Genomic DNA, 13,025 nt, shown 5'->3' on the forward strand with positions numbered 1-13,025 from the left:
GATGGGCCTCCACAAGGACAGCCTTTCAGCTTCCTGGAACTTTGAAATGTATTTCCACTTGCTAGTGCTATTGTAACTGTTTTATACTGTCCTTTGTTACTTTAAGATCAAATTCAGCTGTTTTCTAGCACTGCTTTTGCATACAGCCTTGGTAACATCAACTGAAAAGTAATGTAGAAATATAATTGTTGTAAGCTGCCCCGAGGCTTCGGCGAATGGGGCGGCATAAAAATGTTTTAATAAATCAATCAATCAATCAATCAATATGTATCTTTGCCTGCAGTGCTTTATTTTAGATGAGGGCACAATATTCAGAATAAAGTAGGCACTTTATAAATATCAATCCTTCAGATAAAGGATCTTACTGAGGAGGGTTGCACAGTGCCATTGCTGGTGGGAAGGCAAGATATAAAATAAGTAAGCAGGATTTCCATCTAGCACTTTGGATTGCTGTGCCTCATCAGAGCTGGCAGTATGGGATGAGGTATGTGGACCACCAATTTGATTGAATAGAATATGTTCTCACACATACATACTGTATATATTTATACAGAAGGTGGTCCATAGCCTACTTAGCATTCCTTTACTTCTGGAGATGTGATCAAGATCACACCCAACCCAATTCCACAGACAGCATGGCACGTCACTGCCACACATCTGGTGCAGCCATCTGCAAAGGGGAGGCTTGTGTGCATACTTCTTAACCACATTTCGGTAAGTGGGTTGGGAATGCTTGAACTCTGAACATTTTTGGTGGCATCAGAAGAGGCATAGCAGTTGAAGCAGGAGCAAGAAAGCAACTATTAAGTCAGGACAACCTGCAAATGTCTGAGTCCTTAGGTTTTCTACTGCAAGAACAAGAAACTATTTGTTTAGAGTTTTATTCTGCACTACCCACTGTTAAAGGATGAAAAAGATCATGTTTAAATATTTTTTTTAAATTTCTGAAAGACTTTCCTGTTACAAAGGGACATTCCACAACAGATGGTGTAAAAGCCATCCCAGTGTATATACTTTCCAAGTAAATATGCAATGCTGTGTGTGCATGTATGGGGGGGTTAACCCTAGATTAAAACCTTTGATAAGAAGGATTTTAGGGGTTTTTTTTTCCTTCTTCACTTACCAATATATGGGGAAGGGAAACAATCTAATGAGGAAAAGGAAACCCCATTCTCCTTGAAAAAGGGAACACAGGACTGAAAATATTGGAAGGCTAAGACATTTTTGGAGAAAGGCTATACAACTTGAAATGCATTAGGACTTCTAGAGAGAGAGAAAATTGTACCACACTTTTGGATATAACTCTAACTTGGCTTAATAAAAACACAATCTGAAAGTGTTTGAAGCCAGTCTGGGACCAACACGGCATATCGATTTGGGCACATATTTTGCAAGTCACAGCCAAAAAAGATGACGAAGCTTCTTTAAAATATACAATGTCAACCATCAGATTAAAATAATTGCAGGACAGACTGTGATCTGTGAAACTGTCTTTCTATTTGTTATTGCTAACTATCTCTGGTACTATGAATATTTTATGAACTCCAGCTGGTGCTCTTGCATGCTTCAAGGCCAGGCAACAGATACTCCAAAGAATCGCAGGAAGGCTGGAGCATTCACTTCTCCATTTGAACCATTTAAAGATGCCTAAACTAATTTGCAAGCACAAATACAGAATCAAAAAATAAGATTCCTGCCGCCCAAAACACACACACACAAACACAGGCAATCCACCATGGGATGGATCTAAACTTAATCATATTTAGATTATATCTATCAACAGGATTTAGGTTAATCATGAACCAACCTCATAACCTAAAATTCAGAATTCAGAGGTTTTATCAAACTCTGTCCTGCATCACAAGCATTTCTTCATATATGGATTTAGTTCCAATAATGAAAAAATAGTACTTTATCAATAGCCAAAAACAAAATTATGGATATTTATGATTAGGAATGAAAGGCTGGGATTTTCTAATAATTAAGAAACTGGGATCTGTAGATAAAAAGGAGATCCCCATCAGATAAATGAAATATTCAATTATCGAAACCTATACTATTGGCAGTGGTAGTAGAGGTAGTATCTGTAGAACATAATATGGTTGAGCTACTCAAAAAGCAATTTTCAATTTAATTTTCTAATGAGAAAAATCCTTGCTGTCAAGTTGCTTGGCTTGATCAATAACACACTCCTTAAAGTTCCTTTACTAAGACATTAAATAAAAATAAAATAAATTCACAAGAAATACATCATAAGCAAGTCCAACAGCCAAAATAGGCAATACGTAGTAATGATCTTCAGCATGGGGGAGAAGCAAGGACCAAATGAATAATCAGTCTTTGCTTAAACTGAGCTGTCAGCACTTGCTTCAGTACTTGCAGGTTCCATTTTGTACTAACAAAGAGGGTCTTCTACTGGGAAAATAAAGGTCAATTATGGTGCAGTATTTTACGTCAGCAGGCAATTTCATACGGCTTTCATTCCAAGTATGAAATTCCTCTCACATAAAAGTAACTTTTAAAAAAACAGAGCTCAAACATGTATTTTCAAAATTACTTAATTTAAAATAGATCTGCAGGCTACTAGGGCTACAATCCTGGCCAATTTGCCCAAGAGCAGGCTTCAGTGAAGACAGCAGACTCTATGCAAATATGCAATGGATAGATTGTAAAGCCATTAAACACTTTCTCTGAGCCACAGGATTTAACATTTATTTATATTAATGTATTATATGCAGATGGAAGAACAACATTTACTTTAAAATAAACTTTTCCCGAGCCAGATTTGGCTAATATGGTTTGAAAGATAAAAAGGTGTTGTACTGTACTTTGGCTGTCCTCTAAATAGGTCTTGAAATTGTTTGTGTGCTGTGAAGTCCCTACTAATATGCACACCCATCCAGCACACTCGATTGTTTTGCAAGTTGATTTGTAAGAGCAGGACGAGGTAAGCCAAAATTATCTAGTTACCCTGATCCCATAAATATCCATAGCCAGGACAGCAAAGAATTAAGCTATGTATTTGACAAGTTCCTCATGCAGTGCTGCCTGATCAGGAGCCATTACAGAAGAATGCTTTGAAATATTAGGTGTGAGGCCTGTGCAACAAAACTCCATAGAGAGTGAAATGGCCTTAACAAAAGTGTACACATGAAACGTGGTTGATCTTGCCCTGCCTTGCCTTTTCTCTGCTACACACTGTACTACATCTGACAAAGTTGTAACAAGCCCCACATATGTGCTGGGGAACTTGGGATGTGGGTACAGGGCTCGAGGTTATGAAATGGCAATTGATTGTGACATATTCACAGGCCACTGCAGATGCTTGTGGAATCAGGAGGTGAACAAACCTTTCATTTATTCGAGCAAGATACGATGGCAATAAGGAGGTGAACAAACCTTTAGCCCTCCCTTGAAATAAAGTATTGCCTGGTTATCTGTGACCATTGATCACACAGTGCTACTTCACTGCTACCAAATGTGAACACATCCTCCCTCTTCCAGAAGATCATGCCATGCCAATGCAACATCCTTGGATTCTACTGCATTTTCCCTGGAAGGACAGAGTTTTATAGCTCTCCATTCTGCATTTTCCCTTTTACCCAGGAGAACAGATTCTCACACAAGCAGAGAAGAGGGTGATCAGGACACAGTGAGAGTCTACAGCACTCTCTCCCCACTCATTGATGAAGCTGCTCAACCAGTAGTTGCTTGCACGCAAATAGACTTTGCTGAGTACGCATCCACTGGATATACACATTTCAGCATCCAAAAGAATAATATTTTTCCTTTAAAAAAAACTGTTGTGTTAAGGGCCAAACTAGATGTGTTGTGAGGGAACCCTGATCAGGAGGATCACCAGTTTTTGTCTTTCTCCTTTTAAAGAACTAATTGGCAAGCCCACTATTTTGAAGATGAAACAAGCCATGATAGACAGCTGAGGTTTAACCCCTTTCAACTGTGCCACTTGGCTGCTATAAATGACTCCCTCTGCAGCTGTTATTAGCTCTGTGGAAGAATCTAGAGCAGGGGTCTCAAACTCAACTTACCTGGGGGCCTCTGGAAGTAGAGTCTGGGTGAGGCTGGGCCACATCAAGTATTCCACCAACATGGTGGTGGTGGGTCGCTCATCCCGCGGCCGGCCCAGGCGCCACCAGCGCTTTGAAGGCCGCAGGGCCCCGCCCGTCCCGGCAATTGGCCCACGGGCCACGAGTTTGAGACCCCTGATCTAGACAAACTTCAGGGACAGCTCTAAACATACATTTTCCCTGTGTGTGACACTATCCCAGGCACTTCAAGGAACAGGGGAACCCTGGAAGATTTGAAGGGGTTCAGTGGATGAAGCTTTGGACTGCATGCCTAGAACAATGTAAACTCAGGTAGCTAAAGAGTGGTTCCACAAATTACTAATAATGAAAAACATGTTTTCCAAAGCCTGACCTATCACAAACTCACTCTGCTGACTAAGGCTTTCTTTTCATTTCTTATCAAGATTTTCTAACTGATTAATGAGTGTCAACATTTTAAAGCAGCCACATCTAGAACAGTAGTTTGGTCTTCTGTAGGATATTGGGCCAAACAGTTTAGGATTAATTGGTCAAGCAAGGGATGCAAACGTTTCTACTAAGAGCTGCATGTGCCCTTGAGAAAATACTAAGGGTATCATAGTTATGGAACAGAAAAGTAGACTTACAAGTATGGATATACAATCCATATCTTTCAGATAATTTTTGGACTCTAAGGAACCCAGCATTCCTGACCAAAGCATCCCCTCAGTTCAGATTCTATATGCAAGGAAGGGAAACTCCAAGATTGGTAAAATTCAACTCCTGCCACCTAACCTTCTTCCAACAACCTTCTTCCTCTTGCTGTTCTGCATGGTTCAAAAACAGAAGTTGATTTAGGCCACAGTGTTACATCACTAGAATGCCCTCTCTTTTTTTCTTAGATGTAGACAACATCTAAGAAAAAAGATGTTAACCAAGGTCAGCACTGGTGCAAACATATCAAAACATTATGGTTCATTTAGGCAAAGGAAAGTGGGAGGAAATTTGTAAAGAACAGGGGGGAAGAAATAGAGCAGGCAAATGTCATAAATACCTTATCTCTTAACCATGGTTAATGTCTAAACTGGCTGATTACATGATCAGACTGTGCATATAAATGTTTACAAAAATTCCTTGACATGGAGAATAAAAATGAGATTTATAACAGAATAAGTTTATCACAGAAGAAAGAGTCTACTTATAACAACACATTTAATGAAACCAGGTTATGCTACAATGACTACTCAACTCTGCAGGAGCAGTAAAGAATTAGAATGGTCTGTCCAGAATGAATGATGGATCCAAATGTTTTTTTGGTTTTTTTGGCATGGTTAGTGGGTATTTTGATCAGCCTTTGAAACTGCGACATAACCTGTGTGGTTGATTTGATTGCACTGGAATATTCTCGTCTTCCTATTTACTAGGCTTCTCTGTGCCAATGAAGAAATATTCCCTCTTCGGTATCATTGTATGTGCTCAGTTTCAGTTGGCAGAACTGTTCTGAGTGGTGATGAATCTTCTATAGCTAAGCCCAACACAGAAATAGCAAAATCCTTGGAAATCCAGGGACAATTTGCAAACTATTCTGCAGTTAAAATTGCTCACATCTGCACTCACTTAAGCATTTCTACAGGGGCTGCGCTAGAGGAATTTTAAGGTTGTTCATCCTGAGGAATTCTGGAGATATGTAGCCAACCACAGGCGCAAGCAGATTCTGGCTGATGAAGACAGTTTGCATGGGACTTCATATTTGAAGGCAGGTCATAAATGCCTTACAGAGCCAAATATGTTCAAGTTTATCAAATGAAGAAGTAGTTATTTATTTAGTATATTTATATCCTACATTTCTATAAAGCAATGTACATGGGGCTTCCTGGTGAACATTCATTCAGGCAGTAATCAGATAGACCTGCTTAGCTTCAGCTAAGTACATATTTCACATTGTGTGCCTCGGGCCCACCCATCATTAGCTCCCTTGGATTTAAGTAATTTTTACCCAGTGTCAAATACTGAATTTTGATAAGGCAGGGTGATGAGGATGTTTTGATGAAGCAGCCCAACTTCTTGTTCGTGGGAAATATTGTTCAATACAAAATATACATAAGCCCAATACCTAAGATGGGTGCATGTATAGAAAATGCATATTTTCTTGCAAAGTACAAGGCGCTACTTGTCTGTACTTTGTAGAACAAGCTATCATAATGTATTAGTTATATAGTTACTTCTATACAGTTACTTCTATTTCTGATTGGAGGTAAGGGTAACAGCAAAGCTGTCTGTCTGTATAGGGTCTTTCCATCGGCCAGAGGTTTCTCATCTCTGCTTAAAGTGAAGGCTGGTTTTGCTGTTCTCTTACTTCTATAGATGGCTCAATGCCTCATTTCTTTATCAGATAATTCAGATTGTTTTGTCACTTTTTAATTTCTTTTCTAAAATAGAGTAGAATAGAAAAATAACTTATTCAAATTTGCTTTCCCTTCTCGGAGGTCTAACATTCCAGAATACTGTGCATGGAACATTTGAAGCAACCAAGAGCCCTACTGAGTTCAACACAGATTTGAGTATGTTTATGAAAATATATTGTGGTTTTTCCATTCTTGTGCCTCTGTTGTGACTCACCAGATTCAGGAATGGATTGTCTCCCCATTCCCCCTGTAATTTGGGGTTTTATTCTTATACAATATGTGGGCTACCACAATCAGAGAAAATTAGGCAGGTGGTGTGGATTTCAGAATCCCTAATTTCTTTGAAAAAACTATGAAGCAGCCCTACTTTTCGAACTTGGGAAGCATTCTTCAGAACAAAAGCCCAACATTTATGAAGGGTGTACATATATAAATTTGTTGCAAAGTATAAGGTGCTACTTTTCTCCAGTTTGCAGAAAAATCCAGAATGCATGAATGTGTGTTCAGTTCTTCTTGGTATTATCCTATTTTTCACTCAGGAATCCCTTCCTAAGTACAAATACAAAAGCTACTACAAGTGACAGTGGTGGAGTTGAGCTCAAAGCTAATATCGAATGGAGCCACTCCACTCCTGCCAACTTCATTCTGCCATCAAGATCTTGTACCTGGACAATGGGAATTTAGTGTTTCATAAAGCAAGTCTCAAAACAAACAGAAACATTTGTTTCTGGATCCGGCCAAGTGAACAGAAGTTACATTATTTAGATTTTAAAACTGTCTGTTGCATAGTTAGAAAAGTAATTGGAAAAATACTATGTGCTAGAATAGCCTATTTGAATAGACTAATAAAGAAGCAGTGTATCCCAGTCTCAGAATCAATCTCTCTCCCTCTCCCTCTCCCTCTCCCTCTCCCTCTCTCTCTCTCTCTCTCTCTCTCTCTCACACACACACACACACACACACACACACGGAGGGAGGGAGGGAGGGAGGGAGGGAGACTGACCAACCAACCGACCTAAGGCAAACAGCAAAGCTTTTGCAATGTTTTCTGCAGTAAACAATTATTTTTTCTTTTGCTACACTAATGTGGTTTCTTCTAACTTTTGTGCACAAGTTGTTATGGTTTATGGAAATAAATATCAAAGCTGTTTACAGCCTTCTTTTTGTCTCAGTATGATAGGCCTACACCACTTATTATAGTTCACTTTATTTAGCTTTCTCAGTTGGAATTACTCTTTAAAGATTGTGAAAGAGTTTCCATGTATTGCAGAACATTTAAGAATAAAGGTGAAAGAGTTACAAAATTCATCTCATTTACCTTCTTTTTTACAGAGATCGTGGCTATTTCTAAAGTCTTCACTCTCAACTCAGTTCCACATATGTGAAATCACTAAGGGAGATAAATTTTTTCTTAAAGTTGCTAGTTAAAACTTAACTGAAAATGGGATACAAGTATATCTAAAGCTAACCGAAGAGCTATCACAGGAGCTATCTGTTTACGTCAGGGATGCACAACCCCTTTCATTGGGTAATGCCAAGGAGCTGTACATGGACACATGCTTGGACACATGAAGACAGAAGGGTTTCTCTTCCTAGTGCTAACAAGGAAATCCCTTCCTTATATCCAATCCCTCCTCAGAGAGCGGAGGAATTAGGAATGGAATCTCTTGATAGCAAGGGGACTGCAAGACATTGCTTCCTCTGGCAATGGCAGATACGGGCGGGGGGGGGGGGTGCTTTGACAGGTTACCTCACAGGGTGATTTTAGCAAGAAACTTTGTTTAGGGGACTGAGAGGTGATACATGTGCCCTGTGTCTATCTTAACCCAGCTTGTAACAAAGCATTAAAAGGCTTGAAGCCAAATTGCATTCGAAGAGAGACGTCCATAAACTTTCTCTACCATTGTAAGGATTGGGGACAAAAAATAGGGTGAATTCAGAGGACATGAGAAAACCTAGTTTACAAACTTGAATAAGGTGTTCAGGGCTACTTTATTTCAAGGTAGCTGAATCATTGTAAGTTTGTTCATAAGTAGTCAATTTGACTTCATGGGTTTTAATAGCCTCACATGGCTCATGTGTCTCCTGAAAGTTCAAAGCACAAACAACTCCCTCCTAAAAAATGCAGATGATAGACAGAAGTAAAATGCTTTTGCATCAAGCTCCTGTAGTATAAAGAACATGGGGATGTTGTGATCTGAAATTAGAAGGAAATATAGAACAGCAATCCAAGCATGACAAGCAGAGTAAAGCTCACCAAATTCATTTCAAAGGAGAAAGCAGCATGATGCAATGTTGGCATGGGCTGGAACTGCAGGACTTGGAAAGAAGGCCATCACTACATCCTTCAGGAAAAGTTGTACAGGAGAATGAGAGACCTCTAAAGAGAGGGCAGAGCAGAGGCAGGGCTGGAGGCACTAGGTTTCTATGAAGACATGTCAATGAAGGGACAAAGAGGATCACGGGGGAAGACTGCTTTCTAGGTAAGGAAGCAGAAATCCCAGAAACACAAGAAGTGAAGGTAGCAAAGTTGTTGTGAGCATGTCTCTTTCCCTTTTTTACAGATACAGGTAAGAGCTTTATTGGAGCTTGACAGGCTTATAAGCTGCATAAATGAAAGTAACAATTCTCTAGAAGAAATGGGAGTAGCTTCTGTCCATGTGAAAAGTTGAATCTAAACTAAAATTATCCACTCCCTCCTTCATTTTCTGAAAGGTGTTGAGAGCCAGACCCCCCACCCTTCCTCTCTTCATACAACAGGCAGTTCTTTGGCAAATGCACTTGATTTCCAAGGAAGAGTCTCTGATCATGGACTATTTTCAGGAACCCTCCTTTGCAGTAACCCTGGGCCCACCTATCCAGGTGCACCCCTGTGAAGATAGGCATGCCTTCCAGATCTATGCAGTTCCTCTAGTTGGCTAGCCCTTCTGCTGTCGTGCCACAGGGCAAGGATTGGGACAGGCTCTTCTGGCTTCTCTTTCATGTCCCCAGCACTTTCAGACCCCTTGGTTTCCAGAGTCTGCCTGAACACTCAGAGATGGTGGTCTTGAGCAAAGCTCTTCTTTCCTTTGCCTACTCTCTGTAGATCTCACTTTCTATGCCTCATCAATATCATCTGAAGGGATGGTACCACCCTGGCCCTGGAAGGCATGCCAAAAATAGCTGCCTCTTTAGTTCCCAACAAAAGGTCTTGGCTCCATCCTCAGGGTGGCTCATGCTGCTTAGGGGTCTGATGGCAGGAACACCTACATTACTTAATTAGTCTGCTCATTTAGCCTGTCATCTTTTTAAAATATCCCCTTCTTCTCCACCCCTCCCTGTTCCACACTGTTCCCCTCCTTCGCCAAGATGGTTTGATTCTCAGATGCTGCCTCAGTAATCCTATTTGGTAACTTGGGAGTTCAGAACTATATTCCAAGTCTACACTAGCTAGCTGGAAATGCTGTATTTTGAGAGAGCTGGACCTCATCTCCTAATCAAGAAAGCAATATATGGCGATGGGACTGGAAAAGAAAGAGGACTCCAGTGTTATTTTATGCAGACATGCCCTTGAACTAATAATAAAAGATATCAGATTTATTTATTTATTTGCTTGCTTATTTTATTTATTTAAATATATATTTTAGGCTACCTTTAACAATAAGGCATATGACATTTGCCTTAACACAAAAACAAGGAAGTTTGTAGTCAGGTCACCTTTCACACAAGTGATTTATATTGTAGTACTTAGTTCTCATGTCACAGACTAGAGAGCACATGATATTGTTCTGCAGTTTCATCTCACTTAAGATCAGTAACTTTGGAGGTACACATAAAAACACAATCACTTTCATTGCTGTTTTCAAGTCATACTTCTGATTTTTTTAATGTCTGAAAATACATAAAGACAGATGGTTCTCAAATGTTTCCTCAACCTGATTCATATAAGTATGTTTTCTGAGCTGATCATCCCCTGACATGGTAAAACTACACATTACTCATGGGCAGTTTCTTATACTCTTTTGTGAATACTAAGGGGAAAAGTCACCTGATGGTCATTCTGAACTGTTTATAATATGGGGCAAGTGAATTGGATTTCATACCGAAGAGATCTAGAACAACATTGAATTAAATTTACAGGAAAATCAGAAATAATGTGAGCCAGAACCTACACAGAAAAATGCCTAGTTTTTTAAACTGTGAAATATAAGAAAATAAGTAGGTAGTTTGTTTTAAGGTATTAATGCATTGAATATTTTTAATGTGCTGAATACCCTTGATGTTTCCTGTTTTCCCCTAAATCATTCTTTATGGTGTGTCCAGAGGCAGCTCTGTATTAAGAATGGACAAAAATGAAATTGAATTTCTAGGCAGTATTGAATATTTTATGTCAGTTTGAACGATGCTTACCCTGTATTGATGGAAATTATTTCTATCAGTGGGTTCTTTCTAATCTTTGGCAAATCCAGTCGAGCTCCCCCCAAACGTTTTCCATTATCTTTTTTCTGACCCAGCAATCTCACTGAGTGACCTTCAAATAAAAAAATGGAACCATTATACATAAAAATCTTTTGTTTTAATATCTTCTACCCAAGTATTTCATTAAACAAAAACAGAATAATGAGTTTTCTTGTAACCAACCATTTACGAGGTTAAGGAAGAATCAAATATCAAAATGTAAGCTAAAAAAAAAACCTAGCTCTTTACATTATGTTTTCTTATTCTGTTGGGTGAAAACAAGATAAAGTCAAATCCTGAAAAAAACAAGTTAAAAAAATACAATTACCATAGAAGTATTTTTGCTGGATTTTAAGGAATTAAAAAGGCAAACCAAACCAAACCAAACCAAACCAAACAGTGTTAGACCCCAGAACCAAAAAAAGAAGAAAGTATGATTAAACTGACAGTATCAACTTGAGAAAGCATTCTCATTAAGTTTCCACAATGCAAAAAGATTCAGTTGAGGGAACATTTTCACAATTTATCTCAACTTGTGAGATAAATTTTTAATTACAATACCAGTGACATGATCATGGATACAAGGGCCCATTGGTAGTTTAACTGAGTTAATTTACCAATACCAGATCCAATACAAACACAAGTCTTCAAAATATTTATCTTCCATAATACTAAAATATTCCTTCAAGTCAGTACAGTTAAAACTAATTCTAGAAAAGAAATTCTAGAAACTGTCTTTAAGCATTTTAGTAATGCTTAGAGACAGTTTCCAATTAAATGCTATTTTAATTTCCAACAATGAATTTGAATTGGGAAAAAAGGCCAAGATAACAAAATATTACATATTCAAATATATTATATTTGCTATATTAGAAAGTGAACAAACCTTAGTTTCTATCTTAACCTTTTCATTGATCAATACTAGCCATATGTGCTAAGAGCTGCACCCAAAGCATTATTTCATGTCAGAAAAGCAAAAGTTAACACTGGCTCTGTTGAGATCTGGTTGGCTATCATATCATCTTGAGAAAAGGCCAAAATATTAAATCGCAGTTTGAAGTTGGTTTAAGCCCACTGCTTGTTCAAAAGCTAGCAAACATAGCTTCCTAGTGTGTGAACAAAGCTAGGAACTATGGTTAACTGGATATTTCCACATTTTATTCATGTCCACAATGAGCAGAACAGAAAAGGGTATGTGCACTTGACACTGATTAGCTGGAAACTTCTTGATTTAGCTGCAGCTCTTGCAAATGCATGAGTGAAGAGGCTGTGTATATGGGCAAAAAACTAACTAATCTGAATCAGGTGTGTAATGACCTGTGACTATTATATTCCCGATTGCAAGCCAAGAAGAGAGAGCTTTTTATACTACTAGCTATCCTTTGCACAAGAGGTACCCCTCACATCTGACAAATGTGAAGCTTCAAACAAAGCTTTCTTTACATACATTAAAATGAAATAGTAAGAAAACTGCATCTTGCACTGCAGGACAGCAGGACCTCTTAAACCAATATGCTGCAAGAGTTTAGCTACTCGTAAGCAGTTTTCTAACCACCCAAACTACTTCCATATATGTAGACTACAACAGCACTGGTCAATCTGGTAAAGGGCTACTTTGCCCCAACAGGATAACATTATGCCAGTTAACCCAAACTACTCATCAGTTTTACGAATGATTGTGACAGCGTACTCATTCAGCTCTGAAGCCATTCATCCAGTTTGCTTTTTCATGGATTCAGTGGTATCGTATGTGTTACTGTTTCCTTTCAAAGTTTAGTTGAAAAGCACAGAAGCAAAGCCCCCTTGAATTATGCTAGAATATATCTATAAAAGTAGGATATAATATTACCTGGCAGCACACACAAGCAAGCGATGTATTATTCATTGTGTTTTCTTACATGGGTTTCACTACAATATACGTAGTGAATATACAATGTAGAAATTGTATACAATGAAGAAATACCTATAATGATGGTAAAATACTGTGTTCTGAGAAAGTACCTGGTTATTTTGCCATTATGTACAGGTGTTAAGAAACTGAAATGAGCCATTTCTTTCCAATGCATGCACATTTGGCAGAATACACAAGTACATTCTTCATATATTAATTGCATATGCCTTTTCAAAAGGGCTGTGA

At 38.6% G+C, this 13,025-nt stretch overlaps 1 protein-coding gene across 2 annotated transcripts in view; it reads right to left on the reverse strand.

Moving 5' to 3' along the window:
- Window positions 1-13,025, reverse strand: part of CDKAL1 (CDK5 regulatory subunit associated protein 1 like 1) — a 334,585-nt gene that overhangs the window by 221,327 nt on the left and 100,233 nt on the right. For both annotated transcript variants that reach the window (XM_044426357.1, XM_044426358.1), the window contains one exon: window positions 10,841-10,961. In XM_044426357.1, the coding sequence (XP_044282292.1) occupies window positions 10,841-10,961 (121 nt within the window). The remainder of the gene's footprint in view (window positions 1-10,840; window positions 10,962-13,025) is intronic.

Source organism: Varanus komodoensis, unplaced genomic scaffold, assembly GCF_004798865.1.
Source record: "Varanus komodoensis strain SLA01 unplaced genomic scaffold, ASM479886v1 scaffold17, whole genome shotgun sequence".
Classification (NCBI taxonomy): domain Eukaryota; kingdom Metazoa; phylum Chordata; class Lepidosauria; order Squamata; family Varanidae; genus Varanus; species Varanus komodoensis.